The sequence below is a fragment of the Sylvia atricapilla genome, chromosome Z, assembly GCF_009819655.1.
Source record: "Sylvia atricapilla isolate bSylAtr1 chromosome Z, bSylAtr1.pri, whole genome shotgun sequence".
Classification (NCBI taxonomy): domain Eukaryota; kingdom Metazoa; phylum Chordata; class Aves; order Passeriformes; family Sylviidae; genus Sylvia; species Sylvia atricapilla.
This window is the reverse complement of record NC_089174.1, coordinates 55091072-55104328: the sequence shown is the minus strand read 5'-3', so window position 1 is coordinate 55104328 and position 13257 is coordinate 55091072. Positions and strand designations below refer to the sequence as shown.

Here is a 13257-nt window from a genome sequence, read left to right as displayed (position 1 = left end):
TGGCCAGCAGGCTCACAACCACATCAGGACTGGTGGAAGAGGGGAGAAGCAAACATGAATGAGCAGCTGTTGAGAAAGATAGAGGAACAGAATTGACAATGACAGTCAATGACTGACAGGGAAGAGACGTTTTACAGAAGGAGGATCATATATATCACCAAGGCAAAGGTAAACATGCCAGGAACACTGGAAAACTTAGTGATTTTACAGAGTTATCCATTTCACTGTTTCAGAATGTGGAAACCTTTGGGGTCTTCCAATGCAAAGGCAGCAACCATTGTATGACTAGAGGAAGGAATAGCTGTTGATAAGCTTTAATTTTTAAAAATAATTTTTTACACCAAACACAGAAAAGATTTAGTTAAGAGAAGCATAAAGAAAATGTAGAAGGCAATAGTGAATAACAGTAATGCTTAGAAGATCAGTAAATCAACTAGAAAGAGACTTTGTCTTATCCTTTAGCAGAACAGGTAAATCTTCCAGAGCAAAAAGCAAGGTCTGCATCAGGGCTACAAACTAACTGTAGGCAAAACTACTACTACTACTACACTACTACTATCAGAATTACCTTTGCTGAACTCCAGGCAACAGGGTAGCAGTGTTGCTGTTTAGGGTAATGTCATATTTTAGAGGAAGCAACTCCACATTAAACCTCTTACGTTGCACCAGCATGAAGCTGAACATGAAATTAAAAAATCATCAGTCAAAACTGCTACTCTGTCCACATTTTTCCAGTGAGTATAAAAGCCACAGCTTTTGTACAACATGTTGTGGAAACAGTTTTGTATGACACTGTAAAAAATGGTGTTTTGTGTACATGTGGCATAGGAAGATGTAGTGGTGTGTCACAGGAAGACTTTTAGCTTTGATTATAATTAATTATCAGAGCTATAATTTAAACTTTAAGGTGAATTAACATTCATGAATCCCAGACTCAAGCAGAACTCCTCTTAGGAACTGGTATACTTTTGCATCTCACATCTAACGCGAAATAGGCTGAACAGCCTATAAAATGAGGCCATAAATATCAAAGTGAAATACTGAGCAGTTTTTGGAACAAAGTAACAATCTTTTTGGCATAATGGAAGTATGTTCTCTAAAAAACCTGGGAAGCTAAGATCATCTTTAGAGGAATCAAGAGTGGGGCTGAAAGAATATTTCCTTGAAGAATTTTCTGATTCATTTAACACATGCATGGAAAAAAGACAGTGAAATATGCTCCTTTTTGTTTTCTCAATGGTTTCCTACTCATTTATGTATTGAATAGCTGAAAGATTTTTAATCTTGTGGTGGGGTTATGGAAACCAATTGAGCAAATAAAAGGCTGATGGATAGCTGAAGAATTTTTCCTTTCTTTAGACTTTGCCAAAAACGAAACAAAACTTTTGGGGGTATTTCAACAATAAATGTAGTATTTTACTTAGCCATTCTTGGGCATTGAAACCACCGAAATAAAAAAAATGTAAAGTACAAAATAAATGCCAAACTGATATGACAGGATTTCCAGATGAATGGTATCTTTTAAAAGTTCTGGAAATACAGCTATATAGGAAGATTTATATTTAAGGCAGTATTAAATTTTCAGAATTCTCCATGAGCTCGATGAAATCAAATTCTTTTTCTCACATCCATCTTTTCTTCATCAGTCTGCACCAAATTAACATACAAATAAAGTTAGTGATAGGCATTAAACTGCGGTTTTTGGAGGCAAATGATGATGTCTGATTTTATATCTGACCATTTATTTAAAAGGGCGGGGGGGGGGAATGGTGTTTATAGATTTTTGGAAAGTTATGTCCTTGAAAATGCAACAGTGAGCCAAAAACACCCAAGTCCCATGCCATTTAAAACAATTGTGGTATGTCCTGCTGCTCCTGCGATATCCTGACTGCAAAGCACTTTCTATGAGGCAGAGGAGCACCTGAATTCAGCTCTTGTCAGCTCTCTCTCTCAAAGCTAAGCTTGGATACCTCTGACCTGTTTTGTAAGAACATCTTTACAGTAGCCCTACAAAAGGATTTGCAGAAGGCTTCTTGAGCTATTGAAGGTGGATAACTTCATAAGCAATCCCACAAAGACACAGCAGCAGCAAAAAACCTTGACTTGCTAGCACCAACGTTGAAAGTGCACTTTATTGTTGGCAAAGCAGTAGCTCTATTAGAGATAAACCACTTCCCACCAGATAACCTGTTTTGTTTTACCTAAAATGTGTAGTAACCAGAATTGACAATTCTGTATTGTATTAATACAGATTTATGTATTGCATTAATGTATTGCATAATACAGTTTATATCCCTCATTTTCTTGTGTTGGCCATTATGAGAAAACTTTCTGGTTATGATCTGGTCTTCCCCACCCCAGTGTTTCCCCTGTAGGTTAAGGAAACCAGGATCAATATGTAGAAACAGCTTGCATGTTGCACCAAACTTTCTCTGCTGTGCCTGTAGCCATCACTCAGGCTCCTGTGTTTGGTGTTTACCAAAGGATGGTAGTGCAGTTGCAGCGCCAGGCAAGCATCTTGCTGCAGTTGTGCTGCTGTTTATTGATTCAGCTGGTTCTCCTGTATGTTCATATGTTTGTAACGCTCTTCTGCCTCTGCTTCAAGTGTGCTTTTTCTTTTTTCAAGACAGCTTTACCCATGGAATTTGGTGACACATTTCAAATATTACGAAAAGCAGGTGGCCTCACACTTCATTTTCCCTTATGCGCCTGTCTGTTGTGTGTGCTTTCACAAGGAGTGTTCCAGCCCATCTATCCCATTATGAGTCCAATGTGCTTGGTATGATAAACTGTGGTGCTTCTTTTACACAGGAAAGCCACTGATAAAAGCATCAAGAGCTACCATGATCAACACTGAATCACCTGCTGTCACTGTTGATATTGGAAGCATGCTGAAAACAATCCAGAAAGCAAATGTTAGCATTAACTGCCACGTTGCAGGTAAAAAATTATTCCCTCCTGTGCGGGTACCTTTGGCTATAAATTTGTGGGAGATTCTTTGCTAAATTGGTATCTCCGGTTGCAGCTGAGTGAAAATGAAAGGTTTTCCTAGGTCTCGGGCAAACTACATTGTTTCCATTAATTCTTACCATAGAACTTCTCCTCCTTTTATCCATATCAAACAAGGCAAGTGTAGTGGCATAAGAAAATAGGGCTCGAAAAAAAAAAATTGAGCCAATGTAACAGGCATCATTATAAGAGATATACCAAATGGTGTGGATGCAACAAAACTGATACACATGGCTACATGTTGGGGATCTTTGGTGATAATATGCAAGCATGGACTGATTAACTTCATCACTGATGGGGTTTTTAAAAATCACTCCAGCTAGTTTCTTCTTTTCCTGCCAAACTTATTTTACATTAAAGGCATGCTAGCATTCCTTTTTTCTGGTTTTTTTTCCTCTTTTTTTTTTATCTTGGAAATGCAGGACTGAAACAGGTTATTCCCCAAAACTGTTTTCCAGACAGAAACCTGGAAATCCCACTTTCCAATGTAACCAAAAATGGTTGACCTTACCTGTGTATGTCAGTCCTACAGCTGTTGGTGGGAATGATGTTGATACTTAGAGGAGAAGCTGGGAACTCTCTAAAGTTCCTGGAGCTATACCATGGATTCATTACAGTTTTATGCATAGTATGATACTCTTGCAATCACATTGATGTCCAGTGACTTTCAGTGAAGAAGATGAAAATGATACCTATTTTTTTCCCCTGGCCTCACCATGCTCACTTGCATGGATATTGTGTGAAAGAGACTAAATATTACCTTAATATAAATTATTTTAGATTTCTCTCTTTGGGTTCTCTTAGCTGCCCAAACACATAACCCACAGACAGTTATTGATGATCTAAGTGTAGCAATTTCTTTTCTGTATAAAAGCACCATAAAAACAACAGGACATGACTACACAAAGTTGCCACAGTATTTTTAGTATCAGAAAACTACAAGAGGGAATCACAGAATGGTCAGGGGCACAGATTCAAAGTCTTTTCTCAGAGGAAAATAATCTCTAGCAATTTTGTGAAACTCATCTACTATAATAACATCCAAAATAGAAAATTTTAGCAATGTCTTCTCATCTAGAAAGCTTTTTTCTCTCTAGTATTTGTATATTGGAATCTTCTGTGACACAGAAGAAATTTACTTAAGTCTTAATTTTCTTCATGGGTGAAAGAAAAATCTTCTGCTACTGCCTCTTCAGAAAATGTTATTCTGTTGACACCAGACATTAGTGCTCTTGAAAACATCATAAAATCATAAACCAGAAGCTGGGATGTTACAAAGGGAATAAGAAAGTGAATAATGAGGACAGATATGTTTTATGGACACTAGAATCCTAATTTTGTAAAAATAGTGTTAATAATTAACAGCAATTACAAAAAAAAGCTAGCTTGAAAAATTATTCAAGAACAGCAATTTCTATCAGCTGTTTTGCCTACACCTGGAAAATGAACCATCTCAGAAAACCTCTAACATAGTATGAGAATAGATGAAATTTTCCTCCTAATGTAAGCATTTTTTTCTTTTAGCATCAGCTTTATGATTATCCAGACTTTTTTGTTTTTAATCATCCTTAGAACAATCAATTCTAAGGATAAGAGTAACATACAATATCTCTGCAGTCAGAAAATGTGTTGTAGTCTAATGACTTCTTTGGAGCAGATGAATGTTACACCTGTATAGCTTGCTAAAGCTCCCCAGAAAACATTAGCGATGAAATGGCTACTGAATTATAGTAAACTGACATGCAATGGTTAATGCAGTAACAGCTGGCAATAAAAGCATAGATTAGAATGGGAGAACAAAGGTAACACAGTTAAAAAGCAAACCAGTATATCCAGAAATTACGTGGAGACTTGTCTGGATAAAAACAGTTCTTCACATAGTCTTGTAAAGCTATAGTTTTTTCCTTCTAGTACTTTCTTTCTAGTCATATCAGGATGTCCTGAGCCAGCACAATTAGTGAGAGTTGTTCCCAATTAGAGTTCAGTGACAGTTAATCCCACTAATATAAGCTGTGTTTCTACCACTGTGCAGTACAGTCTGTGGTATATGACCATGCGTGTATTGCATCTGGATATCTCAGCTCATGTAACAACACACCTTTACTGAGAGTCAGCAAGACAGCAGAATAGATATTTATAGGAGAATATAAATTGGATCAGTCATGGCATTTTCTAAAGCTGTGTCTTCTGTCAAAGGCCAGAAATATACATTTGCAAATGACAGGTGCTGATAAACCTGGAGAAGTTTTCTTAAAAATAAAAGATAATGGAAGAGTATACAACCAAAGCCTAGGGAGTAACTTCATATTGCTTTTCAACTTCTTATACAGGCATAAGCGCTGTAAAGGTCTGTCCGCTGATTTGAAATGTATATATATTAACTAAAAGGCAAGGGAAAATAGAATCATTCTACATGCCTTAGAGTTTGAATGGCATCTGATGTGATTTACGTCAAGATGAAACTCTATTTCAGTTTTGCCACAAAGACAGTGCGGTGGTTTTGATCAAGATTGAAAACCAACATTATTTCACTTGACATAACTTCACTGCTTTGTTGTTAGAGGTGAAGGAATATGTTTTTTTAACTATTGTTAAGTGTGGTCAATTCCAGGCTTCTCCAAAACTAATCCTAGGGAAAATCCCACCCAAAAGTCACTCAGGAGTCTTGCAGATGCCTGTGACTTCCAGCTGGAGGATTTGCTCCAAGCTTCAGAAAGCCAGCAGCATTTTTGCTGTGGATAACTTGACTACTCTGTGCCATTTCACTTGAAAATAGGATGTGAGAGCAATTTGGATCACATCAGTATCAGTAGGGAGTTTTCTGTTGATTTCAGTTCTTAAATTGTGCAGATATTCATTTGCATACCAGAAGCTTCAAGCAATATGGCCCAGACTGTTACTGAAAATACAGCTTGACATGTAAGAAAGAACCAGTTTTAAAAATCTAGTTCGTAGGGCATTCTGCAAAATGTCATATACAATTTGTGACTGTTGAGTCAAAACAGGTTTGGTGAAGTGGCTTAAAATATATTTCCTTCCTGTCCTTTATCTCCTTGTATTTTTGTTTTTGCAGATTTTTCCAATTTGCAGTTCTCTCAGGTCTCCTAAACAGTCCTTTCCTCTTTATTTCACCTACATGGTAGTGGTTTTATTTTCTAGTTCTTGCCCTGATTCATGGCCCATGTTTATTCATCAGCTATACCTGATTGTGAAATATAATTCATTATTTCAATAATATTGTGGCATTGGAAACTAGTCACCACTGTTAGAAACTTGTATTGCAATGATTCATTTCTCCCAGAGCCATGGTTTAGCAAAATTATCCCAACTGGCTTACACAATTCAGCTTGCTAGTATCCCAAGTCGGCTTTTTGTGCTGGATACATGTACATTGATGGAGGGGAAAGCTGAGGAAGAATAGACTTGGGAAATTACTCACTACCCAAAGTCTTGCCTGCCCAGCAAAGTGAGTTCTGTTTCCAGCTGGCACCTCTCAGACTTGGAGTCTCTGTGATATTTCTGCAAGGGAAACACTCAGCCCTCTGGCATCCACCATCACCCAACAAAACCAACTGAAATGCTCTTGCTACCCCTTGCGGCAGTGATGCAACATGATGCGTTTGCTGTCGTGCCTGTCCTGGCTGCCTCCTGTTCCCCTCTTGAGGCTGCATGTGTCATTGAAGGTGGGAGCTCAAAAGAAAATTAAACTGTTGCTCATTGGCATACACTGCGCATCTTCCCCAAAGCAAACCGTAGGAACAGTTGTACCTGCAAATCTTCTCTTAGTGTAGTAACACTGAAGACAGGGAAGGACATGCTTGCAGAACACAACCAGAAAAACGTTTTTGTAGCATTGGTGCACATTGTGCAGGCAGAGTGCATCTTTCTTAGACTCAACAGCAATACCTCAACATTAAGGGGATCTCACTTTTAACTCGTTTCTTCTGCTGCTAGTGGAGTGCAGAGGAATCTGCTTTTCTAGACTAGCACTATCTGAGCAGCTGCCTGCAAGAAGCATATTAATTGTGTCTGTTTCTGTATTTATTTAGTTGTTTTATTTGAGTCACTGCTCTAAAGGACTGTGGCCATATGAAATCTTTGTCCCTTCCCCTTTCTATTTAGCTTTCACTCAGAGCTTCTCATCTCTTCTTCCTCTAATTGCCCTACAAGTATTTTTTGCCTAGTAATTCTTACTTGTGTTAGTTACACTTTGCCAATGTTTTTCCAGGTGTTCCTGAAGCAAAAGTTACTTGGTTTAAGAACAAGGTCAAGCTGTCCTCTACTCACCATCTGCGTGATGGGTTGCTGTTAATAGCAAATGTTTCTCTGTCAGACCAGGGGTTATACTCCTGCAAGGCAGCTAATCTTCATGGGGAAGTAACTGAAAGCTCCCAGCTGTTGGTTCTTGGTAAGTCCAGGGTATTTTAGTATTTTGAACTTGGAACAATAGTAATGTAGCTACTGGCACATCACATGGCAGAACTAATCAGATGTTGTGAAAAGAGGAAATGGCATGCAGGCAGCCCTGTTCTAAGAGAAACATCAGTCTCCATTTGTGTACTCTGGGCAGCATCAGCTGAAGCAAGGTGGAGGTAAAAGGAAAGTGGATAAGGAGAAAACGTCTAAGGACAAGAATTGCATCTCCCAGTCCCGAGATACTCAGTTTAACTCTTTCAGAATTGCTAGCTAAGAAAAGCATTTATTAACCATAACTTAAAAGTGACTGTCTTAAAATGAGAGTGATGCCACTTTTTCTTTGTCTTCACTGAGGCATCTCTCCATTCAAGGCTGTGTGATATTGACTCACTTCACAACAGGTGCATAAAACTAGTGCACTTCTAAAAAGTACATCCCAAGTTCAGTGAATGATGACTTTTACTCTCCCCTGTGTTTTTAAACAACAGATAGAAAGCTCATCTGGGTGATTTCAAAGAGAGTAGCAACTGTGAAATATGAGTGGAAGTGGTACCTGCTGGGGACTGCAAGTGTGGGAAAGGTGTTTCCTTTCCTAGTAACTCATCTTTTATCATTTCTGCTTGCCTGGAAAGATCCAGCCAGACTTTCTAAGTACTTCAGTAGTGCATTTGGTGGTGAAGTCTCAAATTTTGAAACCTATTCCCCACAACTGGGACAACACTATTAGGGCATCCACTACACCTCTCATTTTTTGTAACCAGTGAGTTTCCAGAGAATAGGCAACAGTAAGATTTCTCAGTTTCACAGACAATACAAAAATGAAGGTTCACACTTTTCTCCTACTAATCCAGACTGATTCTAGGATCTCAGTATAAAAAATAATCTGGAAAAAAATCAGCTGAGTTTCAGCCTGTAAATATGGAGTCCCAGACGATCTCTAAATACCTTTCTGATCATTATAAATGGCTTAGATTTTAAAGATGGTAAGTTACTATGAGTTATGCAAGCTGCTTATGTTAGTAAGCGAATTACAATTTTAGCTCCTTGATAGAACAGAACAGTTCAGGCATCCTTGACCTGTACTCCTGGTGCTGAATGCTATAAGTAGTAGAAAACTTGCATAATGTGTTCTATGATCTAACTGAAAGAGGACGAAACCACTATTCATTTCAATCAAATATCACATCATTTTCATGACAAACAGAATTGGGAATGCTAGGCATAACCTCAATTTTTAAAATAGCATTGTAATTAGTAAACTAAATCCTGCAGTTTTCAGCATAGACTGATCCTCTTCAGCTCTGAACTCTTAGTCCTTTGGAGTTCTGCGTAAGTATACCAAAGATCTGGCAGCATTATAACCATATTTAATTAGGGCTTGATCCAGGTTGTAGCAGACACTACAAGTTTTTCACTAATTCTCATGAACATTTGATTTGGCTTCTAGGCTGTGTTCATTTGCTTTTTTCTTCCAAGATGCTGTATCTCTTGATACCATATAACTCTGTCACATATGAATAGGATCAACTAGAATGCTGCAGTAGCCCTCAAAGATAATTTCTTTTAGTTGGTGGTCATTGATCCACATGTTATTTTAATAATTTCTCCGGCACCTTACCTTACATGAGGCAAAGTTTCATGTTATCCAACGTTGCTTAATCTGCCCCTCTGAAATGGCAATGTTTCAGCACAGTAAAAATTGCAGCAATATATTGGGGGGATGGGGAGGGGGATAGGAGGGGAGGGGTCTATATCCCAAGATGTCTTCTGCTAGTGTTACTCATCACTTCATCCTCACAATCTGTTACCAGAGCCTCCACGACCTGTTCCTTACCTAGAAGACTTGACAGAAGTGCTTAGCAATGCTGGGCCCAGTACCCATTCAGTTCTGACTTCTCCTTCAGGAACAAAACTGACTGTCAGTCCAGGGAGCTCAGCTCTCATAGGTAAGTCAAGTGCTTGAGGATTTTTAGATTGCAAAGTCTTTTGAGTTTATATTACAGTTATGCATCTGGTTAACCATTACATTAAGGATTTGATTATCCCACCATGGGCACTGAGACAAAAGATATCAAAACAATAGTTTATTGTGAGTCATAATCATTGCCAAATACTTTTTAGACCTCAGAATTTTTTATTTTTTTTTAAAAAAAGTTCCAAATTAGTCTAAAGCTGAATGCAGAACAAGGGCGCCATGGTGCCACCCTTTATATCTATATATATATCTAGATAGATAGATAGATAGATAGATAGATAGATAGATAGATAGATAGATAGATAGATAGATATATCTACAGCACCCCATAAGAAGCTGTCCCTGCCCTGGCATATTGGGAATCTTATTCAACACAGAGACATGGAAGATCAGTGTGCTACTTGATCTAAAAGAAGAAATGTTGGTGGTTCTGTTTCAATTTTTCTTCAACATTTGGGTAGTGACCTTGCCATACACCTGCTACTCATTTTGTATATCCTTCTTCACAGCCTTTTCCAGAGTTTTGCCTATCCCTCTCTACATGTTTTGATCTTGCAAGCTCTCTGTTTTAATATGTTCATTTTATTCCTTTTTTTTACTTCACACAACCAGTGTTTGCATGAAGCCATATAAGGAAAACATCCCCAATGATTGCTTTTCTTCTTTTCATCCTTTTCTGCCTTCCATATATCTTTACCCTCTTTACACAGCAAGTTCTTTTATATCCTGTAAACTCCTTTCAGATCTGTGGGTGTGATTTGTTTTCAAAGAGATTCTCATTCTCTTCTAAATTTCAGGGTATATTTATTTTACTGTTTCATTTCACAGGATGCTTTGAAACTCTATTAGTTGTCAGGCTCAGATAGCAAAAAGTTTCTCTAATGAATACATTATTGCCTATCATGAAAACTTGACAAGCCCTACAATTTCAGAACTATCTTTTTTTCTTTTAGGGATAGGGATCGGAAACTTAAAGCAAGGGTTCTGCAGATGTGATGTTCTGAGTGTTAATACTCTGCACCTTCCAAAGCATTCTTTCCTCACATTAAATAGCAATTTCTAATTTTATTTTTACAATGGATACATTCTATTTAGGTTTTTAGTTTTCTGTGGTTTACTTTTCCAAGTATCTGCATACATCTCCATACATTTGCAATGGCATTTAGCCTGCAGCCCTGGATTATATTTCTGCTTGCACAAAAACTTCACTGAAATAGTCCTCACATGGGAAAATATCATAGGTATTTATTAACATTAAATAAATTATTCTGACTATGGTTTGGTTGTTCTCATTGATTTAAGACTAGGTCATAATCCTGTTTCATCTATTTCCTCTCAGATTTCCAAAAAGTGATTTTTGGAAGTTTCAGGCAGTTTTTATTGTTTAAAAACAGTAATTGAATGACAAAGGGTGTTCTGCCATGCCTGTATACAACCACAATCAATTTTACTTGACCATGCCTCCCTGTACCCTGCTGCTTCACTTCATGGGCAAGGAAATTCCACGGGATTGTAATTGCAAAAGAGCAAACCAGTTTCATTCTTGAGGCAGTTCCCTCAACTTCACTGGAGTTTTACTAGTTTGAATTTGAGCCTTATTATGCAAACCTAGGAAAATCTTCTCAGATTTTTTTTTAAAACAAAAAATCATCATGGAATTGTCTATCTAGTCAATTAGAAAGTTGCCCATTGATTCTTTCCATTCTGCTACCCACTCAATCAATTTTAATCCTGCTAAGTCTTTCATAATTTATTATGTTGAGGTGTTGGCTCTATATTCCCTGGATGTATTGTGTTAAGAACTTCGGGTATATAAATTGCTATGTATAAGACCCCTTGCCTGTGCTACTGTTAGGTACTGGTATCTCTTGGGACTCAAAAGGCATTGAATTAGACATGTATTTGGAAATGTAGGCATATGAGAATTTGTTGAGTAGCAAAGAAAAACAGGGTATGTGCAAAGGAACAGAGAGAAATGTGAAGAAAACAAGTCGTAAGTAAACTCTGGGTAATCAGCTTATTTTACAGGAGTTAAAGATAACAAAGGTGACAAATTATGTTAGAAACCTAGATAAAGTCATGCATAATGAATGCATGCATAAACCTAGATAAAGTCTTGCCCAAGTTTAAGAAAACTGGGAGTCAATACTTCATAAACACTGGTTTCACTGGTTTCATGCCTTGGGGGGTTAAAAAATACAAACAGAAAATATTAACACAGCCATGGAAGTCTAAAGCTGCAGACAGGAACTTGTTTGGAAATCAACAGCTGTATCAAATATAAACAAATTGATGAACTGTAGAAAAACAGAACTTCCATATTTTCACACATGCTGTATACTTTGTGGAATCCTTTATCCAGCCCAGCCGCCGTGGCACAGCACCAAGAGTGGGACGTGTCTCCCGAGCGGGTGATGGGAGACGTGGCTTGGAGCGCTCCGCTCCACGGCGCAGAGGTCTTTAGATCAGCACAGGCTGGGGAGAAGGAATGAGAGGGAGGTCCTCTGTGATCCAGAGGGGCTCATTCTCCTGAATAGGCAGTGTCAGAAAAGATTCAGAATACAGTCTGCAGCAGCTTATAAATGGGGGAGGTCCCAGGGGTAGGTATCAAATTCTAGCCAATAGGAAGGGGATGTGGGAGGAGAACAAGGAAGAGTTTTGTACTTCAGGAACCAATGGGAAAACAGTGGGAGGAGAACAGGTCACTTGGGCCAATGGGGGGCGCGTGTCAAGTATTAGGGGAATCCGCGGGATGGATTTAGACATTCTGAGTCAATTCTCCCCTTGGGTTGGCCCAAGGGGAGAATTGACTTAGAACATTCAGGAAAATGGGGTTGGGTTAAGTGCTACTGACAGCTCAGGGGGTGGAAACAACTTCTGGGACAAAACCATTAATTCAGGGAAACAGGGGCAAACAGAACAGTCCATTAATAATGGAACTTAAACTACAACATTTTACAAAGTGGATTTGTGCAATACATCCAACATCATTTCAACCATGTGAAATTATTAATTTGCTGTCTGGAATCATCTGCTGTGGGTTTCTTCTGCTTAAATTTCAGGGAGTGTTGCAGGAGATAAAGATCAGTGTCATAACATAGATATCTGGTTTGGAGGTTTTCCTTCTCATTGCAAGGGTCATTGAGCAGTCATTTATGTGCCTTCACAATAAAAATATAGGAAACTATGTGTTAGAAGAGCCATGCCTTGCCCAAAATAGTCAGCAACATTTTCATCTTACATACATCTTTTGTTTCTGAAGTTTTGAGATTCCAGCCAGCTTTCTAGGCCCAACTCATCATACAGTGGAAGAGCATGATGTAGATGATGGCTTACACAGATTTATGCTTACCCTGCACCTTCACAAATGTTGAAAATACATGCAGAGTACTGCAGTCCTCTCCAGTCCTCATATTCGTTGTCAGGTTGTGTAGTAGTCACTTGTGTGTTATCTGCAGATCACACACCTGAAGGGCAAGACTATCCCCAAACAGAGCTAGAACATGAATGGGCTTGGAAATACTTCTGCGTTTTATGGTAGCACAAACTGACAATCAGTGATGAGCCACAGACTGTCCCGCACATTCTGATATTCTTGGTTCATGGCAGACACACAGAATGACTTTACATTACACATAAGATAAAACACAGTTATTTCTGAAGTGACACAAATTTACCCTTCTCTGGAAAGTGTTCACATTAGATCTTAATCTTATTGAGGTTTCTCAATAAGATTTGGGATTTATAAGATTTGGGATTTTCTTAAATTTTGATTACAGTTTTCCTGAACATTGGTGATGAAAATATTATAAGGAACACCACTCTTTTCACTACAGGAAACATCTTTTTTTTGTCAC

At 38.3% G+C, this 13257-nt stretch overlaps 1 protein-coding gene across 1 annotated transcript in view; it reads left to right on the top strand.

Moving 5' to 3' along the window:
* ADAMTSL1 (ADAMTS like 1) overlaps window positions 1-13257 on the top strand; it is a 193883-nt gene that overhangs the window by 159681 nt on the left and 20945 nt on the right. Inside the window, exons 23-25 of the mRNA XM_066339569.1 lie at window positions 2812-2940; window positions 7238-7417; window positions 9237-9371. Of these exons, the coding sequence (XP_066195666.1) occupies window positions 2812-2940; window positions 7238-7417; window positions 9237-9371 (444 nt within the window). The remainder of the gene's footprint in view (window positions 1-2811; window positions 2941-7237; window positions 7418-9236; window positions 9372-13257) is intronic.